The sequence below is a fragment of the Plectropomus leopardus genome, chromosome 2, assembly GCF_008729295.1.
Source record: "Plectropomus leopardus isolate mb chromosome 2, YSFRI_Pleo_2.0, whole genome shotgun sequence".
NCBI lineage: Eukaryota > Metazoa > Chordata > Actinopteri > Perciformes > Serranidae > Plectropomus > Plectropomus leopardus.
The window spans coordinates 27,439,603-27,457,667 of NC_056464.1; the positions used below are offsets into that span (position 1 = coordinate 27,439,603).

An 18,065-nucleotide genomic window follows, 5' to 3' on the forward strand; every position below is an offset into this window, starting at 1 on the left:
TGAGTAACGGGCTCAGTGCTCGGCTGTGGGTGGTTTTGTTGAATTTTCTGCGTGGATTTCTAACATCCCTCTAAACTTGTAGGAGCAATATTACCCAGTGCAGGTCGACCTGATCGGATGTTTTAATTCCCAAAAAGAGAGTTCAGAGTAGAGATCTCAGTCTGATTTCCACACAGAAAAAAAAAACTGTCTTTCTCGTCCACAGACCACAAACAATGAGACTGCTGCTGCCCTTTATCCTCCTAACAGTCGGACTGGTCGCCGGTAAGAAAGTTTTGTGATCATTATTGTCTTAAATCATAATTGTCTCTTAATTATATATATCGTCTGTGTTGTTAGAATTAGTCTAAATGTTAAATCGTGTATTTTACATAAGATTTAGGATATGTAATGTTTATTAACTGTCTGTGAGTTTATGAAGAAATGTGTAAACAACAAAACAAATTACAAAGCAGTTACCAATTTCCAGTTTAAAAAGTAGCCTGCAAGGGTAATTATGTAATAAATGTGCATGAATGTCATTGGTGGGGGAAGTATTCAGATACAAGTAATAATACCACACTGTGAAGATACTCCACCACAAGTAAAAGTCCTGCATTTAAAGAGGCAAAACGTACTTTTACACTTTATTAGTCTGCCTAGTTCATAAAGTATTTGTTACATTTCAACAGGTTATTGGTTGAGATTTGACAATTCAACAGTTTTGCTTTATTCTGTATGTTTATCTTGAGTTTATGTGACAGTTCACCACATACTCCCAGAATACTTAAACTGAACTTGAACTTTTCACTCTACGCAGCAAAAGCTGAGTGAATCTCAACTAACAGCTGCTGAAATGTTACTAATAGTCTTAAACTTTTTGTGGGTTGAATATCCAAATAAAGTTTTACCAAATGTATCAAAAGTATCAAAAGTAAAAGAACTCATTATGCAATAAAATAAATAATAATGAAAAAGTTTACTTGTATATAATTTATCAAAACCGATGTGACACCTTTCTTTACTTAGCAAAACACAACAACAGAAACACAGTTGGTGTCTGAATAACCAGGCAGGCATAAAGGGGGAGAGGAAAAAAAGGAATAAACTTGTAGAAAAATCACATATTGAAATATGTGAATAAAACGCCAAAAAATAATAAATGATTTTAAAACCAAAACAAAGTACTGCACTATCTCTATTAGTGTATTATTAGTAGTATTTTTATTGTATATGATCTTTTTGGATTATTATTACTGCTGCATTAATGTTTATGTCGCATTTCACTGCTGTAGATGTTTAAATTTTAACTCCTTTACAAAGTGCTGAGTAGTTTAATGTACAGCAAAGCATCATATTCTGTAAGATCATCATGTGATGTGAGAACCACAAATCTCCAAAATGTTTTCACGGTATCTGAAAAAGTACTATCCCTTTTCAGCTTTGTGATGATGCATTTTCTAGCTGATCCAAGTGGGGTTTTAAAGAGTTTATTTAGTTTAAAAAATGTGAGAATTCTTTCAACATTAAAAAAGGGATATTTAAGTTATTATTAGTAGTTTAGTTTTCATTGGACATGAAGAGTATGAAATTGTAATCTGAAAAAGAACCTAAGCTGTCAGACAAGTATAGTATAAAGTACGATTTTTAGCTCTGAGATGTTGTGGAGTAAAAGTATAAAGTTGCAAGAAATGAAAATACTCAAATAAAGTATCTTAAAAATGTACTGGAGTATGTAGTTGAGATTGCTAAAGTCCTCCACTGTTAATTATTCACATATATGTAATCGTTGGTGTCATTGTAAAGGGTCTAACTTTCCTGTTTTATCATATATTTTAGATTAGAGGGTAAATGCGTATTAAGTACACAAACACAATCAGTTTTTTTCTGTTATATTCTTTTTGTGAGTATTAGGATTATAATGTCACAAATTTTAGCACTGCATTAATGTATACCAGGATTAGTAGCAGTAATAGCAATGGTCTATTTTAGTTACCAGATGTGTTTCTCTGGTCTCACAAACCAGCAGCAGCAGCGTCTTGGTCCAAAGGTTATATGTGAGCAGGCTCGTGCCCAAATGTTGCACTTGGTGCCAGTGAGCACCTGCACTCCAGTTCAAACCTGGACTAAACACATAGACAGACACGCTCGTGACAGTCAGTCTGATTTTATTGTTCTCTTCTGCATAAACAGGCTACCGCAGCCCTCTGAATGACTTCCAGCGCTCAGAGGGCAGAGAGCTGGTTCCCACCTCCTGGAACTCGGCTCGAGTGTCGCTGTTAGCGGGTCTGAACCTGGAGGACTGCGCCACACGCTGCTCACAATCTCTAGACTGCAGGTATCCAACCTTAACCTCTCCACCTTAACACAGCAGCTCAGGGGCCTTTTTATTCTTCAAGGGGATTAATAGAAAGCAACACATTTATCATAAAAATAATAATAATAAAGTTTTTTTTAGATAGCATTTATCAAAATCAGTGTTACAAAGTGCTGTACATTTAAAGTCACAAAACACACACAGGAAAACAAATTTAGACACAACACACAAAAAAATAGAAAGAAGATTTGATTTCTTTCAGAAATGTGGGGGGAAAAGGCAATGACCAACTTGAAATGTTACACAAATCGCAACAAATAAGTCAAAAGTGAGAAAGGAAATGACTTGAAAATTAACTGAAAATTAGTTTTCAAAAAGGGGCAATTATTATAAACTTACCAAAATACTCCGGAAAAATGTCCAGAAAGCTATATTTATACTCATTCTAATTCTATGTTTGAAATTATGTTATAGAAAAAAATACATATATTTTTTTCTCATTTTCTGCACTTTTTTTCTTGTTTGTTTTTGAGTTTTGTTTTTTTTTTTTTTTAAACTTTTTTGTGCTTATTTTCAGGTCATTATCTTGTAATACTTCTAAACTAATTTCTTGCTAGTTTTTGAGCTATGTGTTGTTAAATTTCTCACATCCTTCTACCCATGTTTTTGAACGAAATCAAACCAGTTTGCTCAGTTTTCAAAGGGTTAATAAGGTTGTCATCCATCAGTGTACAAAGTTTTGACATGACAACATTTTTCAACATCAGAGCGTTCAACTATGAGACACGTCCGACCGTCTCCTGTAAACATCTGCCCTGGGTGGGAGACGGGAGCAACGCAGAGGTGAAGAGGAACGTGAACTGTGACCTGTATGAGAAGAAAGGTAAGACTCGTTTTGATGATGTCACAGAGATCAAAGTGACGGATAAGTTGTTTGATTGATTTGTTTTTTTATCATAAAGTCTACGTCAGACAGTGCATCGTGGGTAAAGGGGAGGACTACCGAGGGAAAGTCTTCACCACGAGAAGCGGGCTCACCTGCCAGCAGTGGTGGTCCAAGTTTCCTCACGATCACAGGTGAGACGGATTAATCTCATATTAAGCTTTGATGGAGATTAAAGTTGGGTGAACGAGCGTATTTTCACTCACAGCTCGTCAAATACGGAGGCTTGCTCGATGACCGCTTCACGCTGTGACGCTTGGGGGCGTGTCTAGGGAGTGGCCTGCGGTGCCACCCTTTAAATCTGAGTGGCCACCCCATTATGATTAACTGTCTATCCAACCAGTTTGAACTGACAAGTGAATTTGACTAATTTTGGATTTAAAAATAAATAAATACAAATGAGAGTGTGTTAGCTTTATTTTACATTTGTGCTGGGCCGCTCTGATTTAACAGGTTGACAGATTGAGGAACAAAAGAATTTCTCAACCTGTTCAGTCGAGCATGTGGGACTCTAAATCTGCTGTGTGATGGCAAAAGCTGATCCTTCCTAAATAGCAGAGCTTTTCAGCCTCTTTTAGCACATAGTCTTGGCTTTCTGGCCAATCTGGTCAATAACAACAGGTGGCAGCTCTTATTAATATATGCCAGTATTGTGTGTTTTTAGCTTATAGTGTACTTTCCGTCCTCCAACATTGGGGTTCTGTGTATAAAAAGGGTTCCATCTCCCACACTGTTATTATGACGTGGATGTAAACTTCCCCAATTTAAAGCTGAGAGTCGGCGCTATAACATGTTACTCTTCCAATAATTTCAGGGGTACAGAACATGAAAAAACAAGCAAATGTGACATTGTGTCCTAAAACACTTTGACTGCTCTGTAAAATTACTGAATAACTGTAAAACTCTCTGTTGGTCTCAGGTGGACTCCCACAAGCACCAATGGTCTGGAGTTGAACTACTGCAGAAATCCAGATGGGGATCGGATCGGTCCGTGGTGCTACACCACTGACCCTGAGCGCCGTTATGAAAGCTGCAACATCCCCCAGTGCAAAGATGGTACGTTTCACACATTTCAACTCATCACCATGTTGTATGGAAAGGTTGTACAGGGTGCTAGGAACGAATTTATTCGATCCCTAAAATTTTCTATAATTTTCTAGAAGGCTTGGAACAAACTACACAATTTGGCACTGATCATAGAAAAAATATATTCTTTAAATTTTTAGTTAGTTTAAAAGTTACAATTTATTAGTTAGAGTTTTTACAGAAATACAAGAAAAAGAAAAAGAAAGAAATAAAGAAGATAGAAGATCAAAACTAAAAATAGTTTCATAGTTTAGCAGAGTTTATAAGCAGGTTTTGACTTCTTGTCCTTGAAAGAACTCCTTAGAAACTGACCCAAATCCATTAAAACCCCCCAAAATACTCACTTATTTTGTGGAAAACCTAACTCCCATTACTAATTTGTACGTCCTCCTTTACACAGAAAAACATTTTTACATTGTTTGCATGTTCAGCTAACCTGCTGCCCGCTGTGCACTGACTAAAAGATGATTACTTTGGTTAAAGAAGGTTGTAATTACAGAGTATACCAATTGAACACCATTTCCCTGCAATTAGTGCCAAATTACAGGGTCTTTTCCAGGAATCCTCCTATGAAAGTACATCGGCTCCTTTCAAGGGAATTATTTGGATATTCTGGGACATGTAAAAGGAAATGTTTGTGTGTTGTAATGTCTCTCACCTCTGACTCTGAAGCTGTGTTTGTGGTTTTGTTTGCAGAGGTTTGTATCACGTGTAACGGAGAGGACTACAGAGGGCAGGTCGACCACACTGTGAGTGGCAAAGAGTGTCAGAGATGGGACCAGCAGTACCCGCACCAACACATCTACCAGCCTGAAAAGTACTCTATTACTCATCACTACATTACCCCTCATGTGCCTAATCAGCCAAATGAATCAAAACTGTTTTCATCCTTTGTTTTGTTATTGTTGACATAAAAATGTTCATGTATTTTTCAGGTATCCTGATAAGAGTTTAGACGACAACTACTGCCGAAACCCCGACGCCTCTCCGGTGCCCTGGTGTTACACCACAGACTCCGAGGTGGAGAGGGAGAACTGTGACATCAGCAAGTGCAGTAAGATGTTTTTATTATAGTTATACTTTAAGAAATACTCGAAACCAGAGTAGCAATGGAACAGTTAGTTGATTAAATTACTAGTTGATTAAAATAGTCAGCAACTGTTATGATAATAGATTAATCAAATTTCTTTTAATATGCATATTTTTTGTAATTGATCCCATTCTCTCATATAGTATGACAATTTGCTACTTTTCTTTGTCCTCCATGATAGTAAACTGAATATATCAGATTTTTTTTTACTACTGGTTGGTTGAAATTTTTCACTACTCAAGGTGGGAATGTCACACAATTATGCCGCCTCGCCGTTGTGTGTAAAAAATTTCAATCACGGAATGATTACGGTAGAGTTATCTCACCTATAAGTCGCAAATGGAGGTGGTAACTGCGCCAAAACAGTCTCTTTATGAAAGGGACATCTGACAGGGTGGACCATGGGCAGGATGGGTGTGACGTTTTAAGACCCACTGGGGGAGATTTAAAAAGCAGCTAGATGCAGTTAGTGGGTAACCAGAGAAGAAGAAGAGCAACTGTAAATTTCTGCAAACTGGGAAAGCTCCTTACTCTCTGATGGTAAATGATCGTATTGCCATGTCATTCCATTGTTGTTTATTAGAAAACGTTGCCTACGCTTCAATTAAATGTCACACTGGAGGCTGACGCTGTTGTGTGAAACTTCAACGCCGTCACGCCTTTTTTTCTGCAATGCCAGCATGCTTTCTAAAATCACACACTAGAGCAGCATGAAGCTGCTGTTGCTTGGTTCTGTGTAAAAATAAAAAGACCCCCAATCTCTGAGTTAAAGAAAGTATAGACCAGGGGTGTCAAATCGCTCCAATTTGATCTCACATGGGCCGGACCAGTAAAATAATTGCATAATAATCTATAAAGAAAAACATCTCCAAGTTTTCCTTTCCTTTGGTATAAAGAAGTATATCCTTCAGTGAGATTCCAACATTACTGTTTTAAGAAAGAAGACTGGTACAGATTCTTTTGTACTGAAGCTGCTGATTGACAAAATGAAACAAAGTCAGATTTTCACACAGGAGCCATACTGTTCATTATTATCTAAATAATAAGTTATTTCAGTGTAGCATGCTACGGTAGAGTCACAACTTACATAACATATGTCATGTGAAGTTCTACAATTCTACAATTCTACAATTTCATTTAGCAGACGCTTTTATCCAAAGCGACGTACAACACAAGCAAGAATTTAGACTTAAGGAAAAAACCCTTAGTAAGTGCAAAAAGTGTTACATAACGCAAACCATTTTAACTCATTTTAAGCCAAGATTGAATGTTTTTTTTCTAAACCAACCAGACACTTTTGTTGCCCACATTGAAGGAAGTAAACCTGAAAACAAAGTGCTTTTTTTTAAAAGTTTTTTTTTGAAAGAGACTGTATACATGTAACAAGCACTGCACATGTAAGTGCAAATTTCCTGTGAAAATGTAAGTGTATTTAGAAAAGACGCATGCATTGCTATGAGCCTACATGAAGTTCCAAAACTGACGTCGGAGGGTACCTCGTGCTTCATATTTTGACATGTAGATTCACTGGCAAAGCGGCAGTGTTTGACAAGTTGGGATGAGAAAGCTCTGTCTGATAATGTCATCCAATGGGCCAGATTGGACACTTCGGTGGGCCGGTTCTGGCTTGTGTGCCGTATGTTTGACAACCCTGGTGTAGACCAAAAGATAAATCAAGAGAATAATTGAAAGATTAATCAATGATGAAAAGAATTTTTAGCTGCAGCCATAAAGAAGTTAAATTACAGTGTTTTGTAGCATACGTTTTCCTAAGACCTCCTTGTTTGTTTTTTCTTGTTTTGTTTTTGCCATTAGTTCCTTCTGGCACAATCCAGGGGACACAAGCAAAATTGAGTTGATCCTGCAGTGTTAGGAGACACAGTGGAATTAAAAAGTCTCATTAAGTCGCTGTAATTAAATCACCTTTTTGGTGTTTGTGCAAATTACTCCCCAAATTGTGAGACATTTCAAAATTGCCCCAATAATTCTCTCTGATAACGCAGCAAATGTGTTACGTTAAGCTCTGCATTGTCTCACAGGGATTCAGGTTAATTAAAGGTTAATTACATTTATTTTTTATTTTTTTATTTTATTTGTTTCTATATGGCTTGTTTTGATTTTCATTCAGTTTCTTTGAGTTTTTAATGTGGTATCAATTTCATTAGGAGTAGTAGGAGTTGTAGTAGTATACAGTTATTTCGCAAAAATACATAAAAAATATATTTAAGGTATGATAGAAGGTATTTTTTACTATTATGGTACTCTGTTGACTTTTTGTACATTGCAATGTTTTTATTCAATCATTTAAAATGTGGGACATTTAATTTTAGTTCTTTACAATAGTGTCCTGAACGTGAATGTGGTCTCTTTGATACAGAATAACATTCAATAATGATGCATTTTAGGCTAATTTTTACTCTGATTCTATTTTGAAATTTGGACTATATTTAATAAATGACAAGCTAAGGTAGACTCGAATGCTGAACTTTTAGCTTCAGTAGATAAATAAATAAATCCAAGCAGGTCATCATGTGTTTTCTCCAGAATTTCGACACAAGTTGTGCAAGATGTCATTGGCAACATTGGCATTTCCACTGAGGACAGAGATCACTGCAGCCAAACGTCTATGAGATAGCACCATCTTGTGGTGCAGCCAAACAAAACACTCCTCAAAATGTTTTTTTTGTTTTTTTTAAGAGATAAAGACGTTGTATTCAAGTTCATTAAAAAAAAAAAATAAATAAAAAAAAACGCAATCATAGGGGGAATTCTCATATTAAAATTTAGCAATTCAGACACTAGTTTTAAAAAATGAGCCTAAAGGAAATATAAAATAACTGATATATACAAGGAAGCGGGGTTCCTTACATTTCAGGAATCTAAGCAAAAAAAAAAAAAAAAAAAAATCCCAGTGTGATCTTCTCAATGTCAGGGGAAAAAACAGAGATGGATTTTTTATTTTGACTTCTTTTTAGTTAATAGAAATCATTCTAACGCAGTCATTACTTTGGAAAGAAGACTGTTAAATCTGATTCATTAAAAATCCCCTCCAGACATGTTTTTGAGAAACAGAAATACTTAACTTGGAATCATAATCTTATATTTATTATTATACTTCTATTTTGATTAAAAAAAAAATACACTCTTTCTCCCTCACTGAAAAATCCAGAATATATGAAAATACAAATGAAAAGTTAATCTGCAGATAACAGATGAGAGACATTCTTTGAATCAATAAACCACCAGTTTGATTTATATTCCTTTGAATAAAGAGAAGTTAAAAAAACCAACATGATTTATAAAACTTCAAAAACTTTGCGATATCTTATCAAAACAAACAGTTTGACTGATGTTCCTTGGCTTTTGGACACACTCACAAACAAAATAAATGAAAAAAAAAACCCCAGAAACATCTGTTTTTCAAATGAACCCTTCAAATATTATTCATTTCAAAAGTTTAACAGCTGCACAGAAGTCTATGTGTGCTGGAGAGTCCCCACATCATACTTGTAATGTCACAAAATCATGCTCGGTATACTTCATAGAGGGACAGTTCACCTCAAAGTCAAAACTACATATTTTTCCTATTATCTGTAGTGCTATTAGTGCTATTTATCAGTCTAGACTGTTTTGGTGTGAGCTGCTGAGTGTTGGAGATATCAGCTGTAGAGATGTCTGCTTTCTCTCTATTACAATGAAACTAAATGGCACTCGGCTTACAAAGTGTAAAAAAAAATCAAAAAGCTCAACAGTAATGTCTCTATACATAAATCATGACCCGGTTACTCAAGATAATCCACAGACCTTGTTGTGTGTAGTTTCATGTAGGAACTGTTCTCTTAACTGAACTACACCTGCCAACTGTATCACTGTGCAAGAGGAAGCGTACATCTGCTCATGCATGAGAGGCTCATGACAACCTGCACGTCGTTACAGTTGGGGTTGTGGTTCAGTAGAAATAGTTCCTACATGAAACTTCTCACAACAAAGTGTGTACATTATCTTAAGTAACCAGGTCATGATTTTTCGAAAGAGACATTGCTGTTGAGGTTTTCAAATGTTTTCTTTTCATTTTTTATTAATTAATTTATTTTTTAGCACCACAAGCAGGTAAATATATGTTTTTTTTTCTTTTTTAATTTTGGGGTGAACTGTCCCCTTAACAGATAAATCTGGAAATGTCAAACTCTGCACAAAAATCTTTCTTTTTTTTTTCTGAATGAAGCACAATAACAGTACATGACTCCCAAAACCTTCTCATCATTCAGTGGCCAGGGGTCCTGTGGGACCATATAAACTAACCTCACCTTTAACACTTTTATTTCCTCTTTCCCTCCAGCTGAGGTGCGGGTGGAGAAACGCCAGCGCTCCAGCTTCACAACCAACTGTTTCCGCGGCCGTGGGGAGGATTACCGTGGCAAAGTCAATGAGACAACATCAGGCATCCCCTGTCAGCGGTGGGATGCCCAAGAACCTCATGAGCATCCCTTCTACCCAAACACATACGAGTGCAAGTGAGTACGGATGTAACATCACTCATGACAAAGGAGAGTAGAAGAAGTTGTTTGAAATATAAAAGTACTTTGAAAGTGCTCTCTTTGCTCCACGCGTGAATATTAATGTCGAGATGTCATTGCAGTGAAATTTCTTGCGATCTTATTTCTCTGCTGACAGTTGACAGTCGATGATAAATCAGCCAACTCCAGATTAACAAGCGGGTCGCACTCTGAGCGGCAATATGGATGTGAAATGAATATTAAGCTTATTTGTGACTTGGTAATCATTCATCATGCCTAAATCAATTACAAGCGTTTCAGTCATCCGTTTTCTGTAGAAGTTACAAGAAGTGTTGGGTGTTATGAGAATGTTATTTTGGTATAATTTTTATATCTCTAAAATAAACATTAAACAGGCTAAGTAGATACAGTTAAGTATGTCTTCATTTTATGCATTAGTGATGATATACCCCACCACATTTTAAAGGGCAAAGTTTTTCATTTCACTCCACTACATTTATTTGACAGCTTTTCATACTAGTTACTTTGCAAATTTATGTTGTTAAAGCAAAATATAAATCAACAAATAAACTATGATATATTATTTTAGTTTATTATTATTTTTGCAGTATGTAAAGTAATTAAAATGAGCTCTGCCTTTACTATCTGCAACATTCATTTAATCACTTGTGACAATGGGCTTTATAAATAAGAAAAAAAAAACAATAATTACAGGTTGGAAAAAATTACAATAAAAAAAATTATAAGCCTGTGTAAGTATAGAGCATTTAAAGGGGAGACATCATTGGTGAATAGGGTAAAAATGTGGCAAACTTATTTAATTTTTTTTTATTTGCAAGTTTTTAAACATGTGCAAATGATTAATTGTCTAATTAAATATGCATTCATTTGCATACATTTCCAGAACCAAAATGACCACCTAAATGTATATTTTGAGAATACGCAGATTGACCGGTGCATGAAAAAATGGTTAAATGCTGCTAACTGGGGAACAGAAAATTAGTTATTAAAATGTTTTGGGTGTTTTTGTGCCATGTGTCAATTTTATGCATAACGCTTTGTTGTAAATGGGTTTTTTTATGGTTTGTTTTATTTTGGGGGGTTTAGGTGAATATATGGGGACAAGTGTGTTATGTGGAAGTCTTTTTATGACATACCAATTCTGCCTGACTGTGTGCTGCTGCACCTCTTCCAGGGGTTTGGAGGAGAACTACTGTCGTAACCCAGACGGCTCAGAGGCTCCCTGGTGTTTCACATCTGTGCCAGAGATGAGGACCGCTCTGTGCTTACAGATCAAACGTTGTGCAGACGACATAGAGGCTGAGGGTATGAACTTGTAAATCAGATGTGAACAAAAAGAGGAATTCAATGTTGCTGTTGACTGTAAAGGATAAAGGTGATGTTGTAAAGAATCCACAGAGGCACCACAATATGATATTATCACATTACTCAAGTCACAATAAAATGTTATTGTAATTTTAAACATGTTGCTTAATATTTTGATATTTTGATACACAACACTAGATTTTATTTCCTAAAATTAAAGCGACACTTTCACTTTTGAAAATGAAAAATTACTTTTGTGAGCAATCAAATGCACCTTTGGTCAATTCAATACACTGAGGGGTTTTGCTGCTACAGCCTTTAATGGCCTGGAAGTCTCAGATGGCTACTGTTAGCTCATTTCTACTTGCAAAGGGAAAATTAACATGCTGCCAACCCCTTCAAGTGAGTAGCCTGGGTGTATCGAGATGTAAATCCCTGCTACGCTGGGCTGACACGCTGAGTCAAACCAAATGTGTATAATAAAGGGCTAAATGGTAGCTATGGCCCCGCATGAGAAAGCCGCGATTTAGTGTTGTCTCCAATTCTATATATCTATATCTATATCTATATCTATCTATCTATCTATCTATCTATCTATCTATCTATCTATCCATCCATCTATATATATATATATATGAGAGAGATAAATATATAATTTTTTTAACCACTTTCACTGCATGCCATAACGCATTAAGGTCCCTGACATAATAACAATGTCTTTTTTTTTTTTTTTACAGACTGCTACCACGAAAATGGAAAAAACTACAGAGGCATGGTCCGCAAAACTCGTAAGGGGATCACCTGCCAGAAATGGAACGTCAACACACCTCACCTGACCAAGTACGATTTAATTGTTACAAAGGCACTTTTTCTCCCTAGAAGAAAACAGTCATCTATGAAACAATCAAAACAAGCTCTGCTTGTTGCCTCTTTATAAAATCGGTGTCCAAAATCCAAAATGCATCATAATTCTAGGCAGGTTTTGAGTATGTTGTGCATTTTACACTGAAAATAGTCTCTTGATTTTTTTTAATGGGCTTTTAAATTACACCTTTTCTCCAACAGTGCAATGCATGGAAATAGAGAAATAGAGGAGCTTCTCAAAGCTGGAAAAATTCAAACCAATAGTTGATAGTAGTTAAACTGCTTCAGGAATACCTACAAAAACAAACAAAGCAAACAAAAATAACGTGAAAAAAAAATAACTGGTACTACACACACACACACACACACACACACACACACAAAAAAAAAAAAAACCCGACATTCTCATAATTTCGCTCATACTGATACTTATACTCATACCACTATATGTATCCACACAACTCTCCCCTCCCTGCCCCTATCCACCATCAACCCTTTTTTGTGTGTGTAATATTAATTATCCTTCCTTTTTGTTTAAAATTTTTACCTCTGTTATATTTTAACCATTGTGATCACTGTTTCAAGTGAAGTGTTTTTGAAACTATTCATTTATTAAACCATATAGAAGGAGCTGAAAAAAAGCAACAAAAAATAGAAAAAAGTGAAAATATAATTGTATACTACAAATAAAAGCCTTGAAAAACAGTCTGTGATTTTCCAGGATAAATCCAAGGACGCATCCCGATGCCAACCTGACAGAAAACTACTGTCGTAACCCAGATGGAGACCAACATGGACCCTGGTGCTACACCACGGACCCCAAAACTGAGTTTGACTACTGTGCCATCAAACAGTGCGGTATGTAACTCTGCTTTCTTTGTCTCTCTGAACGTCCTCAGAATAGTTCATTTGACTGAATGGTGACAATAAATCCAGAGCTTCTGTGTTCTGACTTTAACGATTCATCTGTCTCTTGCTGTTTTCACACAGCTGGAGAGAAAGTGTCCCTGACTGAATCAGTCGGTAAGTTTCTGAATGAATATGTAGCAACATTTTGATGCTGGTGACAAGCCTTTTTTTTTAGAATATTATTTTCCCTTTTTGTGGACGCAGAGAAGGTGGAGTTCAGCGAGTGTGGGAAGAGAGACGACCGCATCCCAAGGACGAGGTTGCGTATTGTGAATGGGATTCCTGGGAACTCGCCGTGGACGGTGAGCCTCAGAGACAGGTGAGTGTGAGGGCTGATGGTGTTTGAGCCGGCCATGAGTGCATAAAATACACTCTGCTGTGCTCAGTGTGTGACCTCTGACCTCTTGTGTTCAGGAAAGGAAACCATTTCTGTGGAGGATCCTTGGTTAACCCCAGATGGGTGATCAGCACCAAGCAGTGTTTCTCCTCCTGGTAAACTTTATTTATTTCAAGGTTTTGGAGCACAGCCGATCAGCAGGATGTTAGCATCGTCACTGTGAACATATTAGCATTTACCTCAAAGCACTGCTGCAGCTAGCCTCACAGAGCCGGTAGTATGACTGCAGTATTTTTAGGTCTTTACACACGGTGGGTTTAACAAATAAATGTGAAATACTTACCTGCATGGATTCATCGTTTCTCCACATAAGAGTTGTGGAGGATATTTTGAGCTGTACTCAAAATATCCTCCACAACTGGTTCCAGATACATTTCAAAATGTCATATTTGTAAAAATACTTTAATATTAATTTGTCACATAATAACACAGAGTGCTGAGAAACACAAATTACTAACAAGTCGGCCGTTGTTGTGATGTGGCAACGTTGAGTCTGTTCTACACGCGGGTTAATGTATTCGTGGTGCAAAAGCATAGACTGTATAAAAATATTGGGCGCAGCCACCGTGATGTCACCTGTTGGTTTGTGGACTCCCATTTTAAAGCCTTAAATCTGGCACTTTGGCTGCTGCTATCTTGGATTGCTGGACTCAGAAATTACCCAAGGTGACCGTACTTTGACAAGAGTGTGGACTGAGTCCAAGGACACTATCCACAGACAGCCTGTCACTCAAAGCTACCTCGTCCTTAATTATGTGTAACTTTGAGCTTTGATAAAATCTAAACAGGGGAGTTATAAAAAAACATGCACATCCTGCACATCTTGTCATGAATGTTGAGATCAGATATACTGTAGAAAACAACACTGTCAAGTGGCCTTTCAAGGAACCACCTTTTTGGCGACTTCTGCATTGGCTTTATTTTTCAGCTGCAGAGGTTGAAAAATCAACCTTGTTCCAAGGCTTTTTACTGCATAATATTTACATTTTGTCTGTAAGTGCTTATAACAAAACCAGCAGTTTAAACGCTGCGCTAATGTGTGTATTAATCACATGAAACATATGCCTCCAGTGTATGAAGACCTTTGGTCTGGTTTAAAATATCTCTTGTAATTCCTTTATGGAAGAGCAGTTTTAAATTACTTGAGTTCCCCTTGGAGACTTTCGGATTTTTCAGGATAGGACATGAAATAGACTTGTATTGTGCTTGTCTGTATGTGTGCACAGCTATGTGGACCTGCCCGGGTACTCGGCCATGATGGGAACGCTGTATCGGGATCCACAAGAAGGAGAGCCTGGCGTGCAAACCATCCCACTGACCAAGATCGTCTGCGGCCCCTCGGAGTCTCAGCTTGTTATGCTACAACTGGAATCGTGTGTACTGTCCAGTGCCTCCAGCACACACACACACACACACACACACACACACAGGCATACAAATAATCTAGCTCTGCCTCTCTTCTCTTTGTAGCCCGGCCCAGTTTAATGAGCGTGTCTCTCAGATCTGCCTCCCTCCTGAGCGCTACATTGTAGCCGAGGGGACGACTTGTGAGATCGCAGGATGGGGTGAGACGAGAGGCAAGTATAATCTTTTGGAAATCATAACTTGACTCTGACTTAACGACACGCTGCGCTTCATGCCACTACAATATGCTTCATTTGCAGTAATTGATAATAGATGACTTCTTTAGAACAAGCATCTTGTTTCTGCCCTTGAAGTAATGTCGCATCCAAATGAGCGAGCTATTCAGACCGTTGAGCAACAGATGGCATTGCTATTTCCAGAACCATTCCACATCTGTCCACCTTCCCTTTTTTTCTTTTCTCCATCTCTCTAAACACATTGGCTGCTAACTAATTCCTCCTTCTTGCTATTTTTCAAGGGACTGGAGATGAGACTGTCCTCAACGTGGCCCACATACCAGTTCTCAGTAACAAGGAATGCAACAAATACTTCAGAGGTCGTGTTCGTGAGAATGAGATGTGCACGAGCTCCTTCCAGGGAGGGGTGGGCGCCTGTGAGGTAAGTGTCCATGAAAAAAGTGTGCATGCACAGTACTAAAGCTTCATTGTTCTTTCTGAGCTGACTTTTTTTCCACCCTGGATCTCTTTAAGTTTCTTAATTCACTATTTTATTTTTCAAACATTTATTTTTATGATTGCATTTTGCCTTTATTGGACTGTTTAAAACAGAAATGCATTGTGGTAATATGGCATGCGTCCAGGTCACCATGACGAAACAGACAATTTTCTGTGACATTTACTGCAGTGTGCAGTGGCATTAAAGGTATACTTTGACATTTGGGGGAATACGCTCAATCACTTTCTTGTCAATAGTTAGATGAGACTGATACCACTCTTCTATCTGTACGTTAAATATGAAGCAAGAGCCACTAGCCACTTAACTTAGTTTAACTTGGCTGTCCTGGTTCTGTCTCAATGTAACAAAATCCACCCACTAAAACCTTTACTAATTAACACTAATTAACTCACTCACTAATTAACACTTTATTTCTTTTTTAGTTTAATTCATTAAAAAAACAACAAATTGTGGTTTTAGGTGCAGGGGGATTTTCTTAGCTTTAAACAGAGTCAGGCAATTTCTGTGTTTCCATTTTTTATGTTAAAATAAGCCAACAGACTGCTGGGTACAGACTTCAGAGTAGTACCAATCTTCTCATCTAACTGACAGCTAAAAAAAAGAAAACAATGATTTTGACCAAAGTGTCGAACTAGCTGCAACTTTTTTTTTTTAAGATAATTTTTTGGGGCTTTTTTTGCCTTTAATGGACAGGACACTTTAAGCGTGAAAGGAGGAGAGAGAGAGGGGGCGACATGCAGCAAAGGGTCGAGGCCAGAATTGAACCACTGCGGCGAGGATACAACCTCTGTATATCCCCACTAGCTGCTACTTTTAATGAGCAAGGCAAACACAAAGAAAAAAAGCAAATAATTATTTATCAAGTAAATATATAGTGGTGTAATGGCATTTTGAGCAGAGAATGAAGTCACCTCTGTGTGTTGAAATCCAAGCTTATCTCTTTGTTGTGGTAGAGGGTCTGGCCATGTGTGCATCTTAGAGCATGTGAAATACAGTGTGTGGCGAGCTAATTGCCACCAATATGCAACATGTTAATATGGCAGTTACTGCTGACATCGTTGTCCTAATGCACTGTGGTGGAGCAGTGTTGTTGCAGAAGCATGCCACCGACCCTGTGGTTTCCCCAGTGGGTAACACCATTAGCTCTGTCACACATGGATGTATAAAGAGAACTTGATACAGGTTGGGGGCGGGCCCCAAAGTAGTGGTGCATGAAGTCAAAAAATCTTGATTTATGAGTTAGCTGAGCGGCTATTTTCTGGTTTAGCCTTCCACCAACTTGAATGGGAATAAAGTGATGTAATTGTGCAGCTGCTCTAGACTTTGGAGATGGAATCAGAGCAAATTAATCAAATCCCAATAGCGAAACGAGTCAATTCACAGAGGTTATGAGATCAAAAAATGTATCCACTGATTTATAGATGTCTCTTTCACAATGTACGTCTGCGGGAAAAGTCTTTTGGGCCTCATGGCACCCATGACTTGCAGGACATGACAGGAAGGTGTAATTCTGCTTTTGACCACTATGTGAAATTCGCTTCAAAGCCTGACACTGTCCCTGGGTGCTTATGTCAGTATTGTTGCTGTTGTTAGCGGTGTTTATGGAGTTAGCACTATTATCTGCTAGCTGCTGGTTCAGCCACCACCATGTTGAGATCCATATGCAGACAATCGCGCCCTCACTCTGGATCATAGATATGCTCCGCATGTCGCATACAGCTCCTTTAAGCGCTGAGAAATAACACTCAAGTACTGGTGGTGAAGAAACTCTTTTGATGATGAAGATCCCTTGAAGTAAAGAGCGTACAGCTATTTATATGTTCCTATAAATCAAACACATTCAACATGTGGATAATGGAGGTGGACTGGACAAGATGTGACTGCAAGATGTTTCCATCCTCAGCAGTGACAGTCAGTCATAACAGAGACAAATAATGACTCCAGAGTGTCGTTCCTGTGTGTCTGCAGAGAGACTACGGCGGCCCTCTGGCGTGTCAGAACAGGGACTGCTGGGTACTCGAGGGTGTCATCATCCCCATGAGGCGCTGTGGACACCCAGGGCAGCCCAACATCTTCATCCGAGTCTCTGTGTACGTGGACTGGATCAAGAAGGTCATGGAGATGGCTTAGAGACAGAGACTGCCATCCAACAGGGACATATCAAATCTGCTTTAAAAGCCCCCAAAACCAGTTAATCACTTAACCATTTACGTTCCTTGCTTCTCAGATGTATCCTTTACATTACAAAATGTAATTACTTTGACATTTATAGTCAGATTTTATTATTCCAGTTACAACAAGACTATAAAAAAAGATGTGTTCATTCAGGGAGAAAATGTAAAGGCAGCACAGTAATTGGTCACAGTACATATGCTTTAACCCTTTGACACCTGGATCGACATCACTTTCCTTGGGCTGCGTTCAGAGGCTTTCACAAGTATGTAAACCTTTGAAACACGAGCAAATTCGTTTGATTTTTTTTAAAACATGGGGAAAAGGCAGTGAACAACTTTGCAAAAAAATTAATAGATTTTGAT

The 18,065-nt window shown here is 37.7% G+C and overlaps 1 protein-coding gene across 1 annotated transcript; it reads left to right on the forward strand.

The window, feature by feature from the left end:
• The first annotated feature begins 7 nt into the window (after window positions 1-7).
• On the forward strand, window positions 8-17,915 carry mst1 (macrophage stimulating 1). Its single transcript, XM_042508225.1, has 18 exons — window positions 8-264; window positions 2,173-2,317; window positions 3,064-3,179; window positions 3,259-3,373; window positions 4,159-4,295; window positions 5,022-5,142; window positions 5,261-5,379; window positions 9,755-9,929; window positions 11,128-11,258; window positions 11,996-12,098; window positions 12,844-12,980; window positions 13,113-13,145; window positions 13,236-13,350; window positions 13,446-13,523; window positions 14,655-14,801; window positions 14,899-15,005; window positions 15,311-15,450; window positions 17,497-17,915. The coding sequence occupies exons 1-18, from the start codon at window positions 216-218 to the stop codon at window positions 17,656-17,658; spliced, it is 2,130 nt and encodes a 709-aa protein (XP_042364159.1). The 5' UTR covers window positions 8-215; the 3' UTR covers window positions 17,659-17,915.
• The last annotated feature ends 150 nt before the right edge of the window (window positions 17,916-18,065 follow it).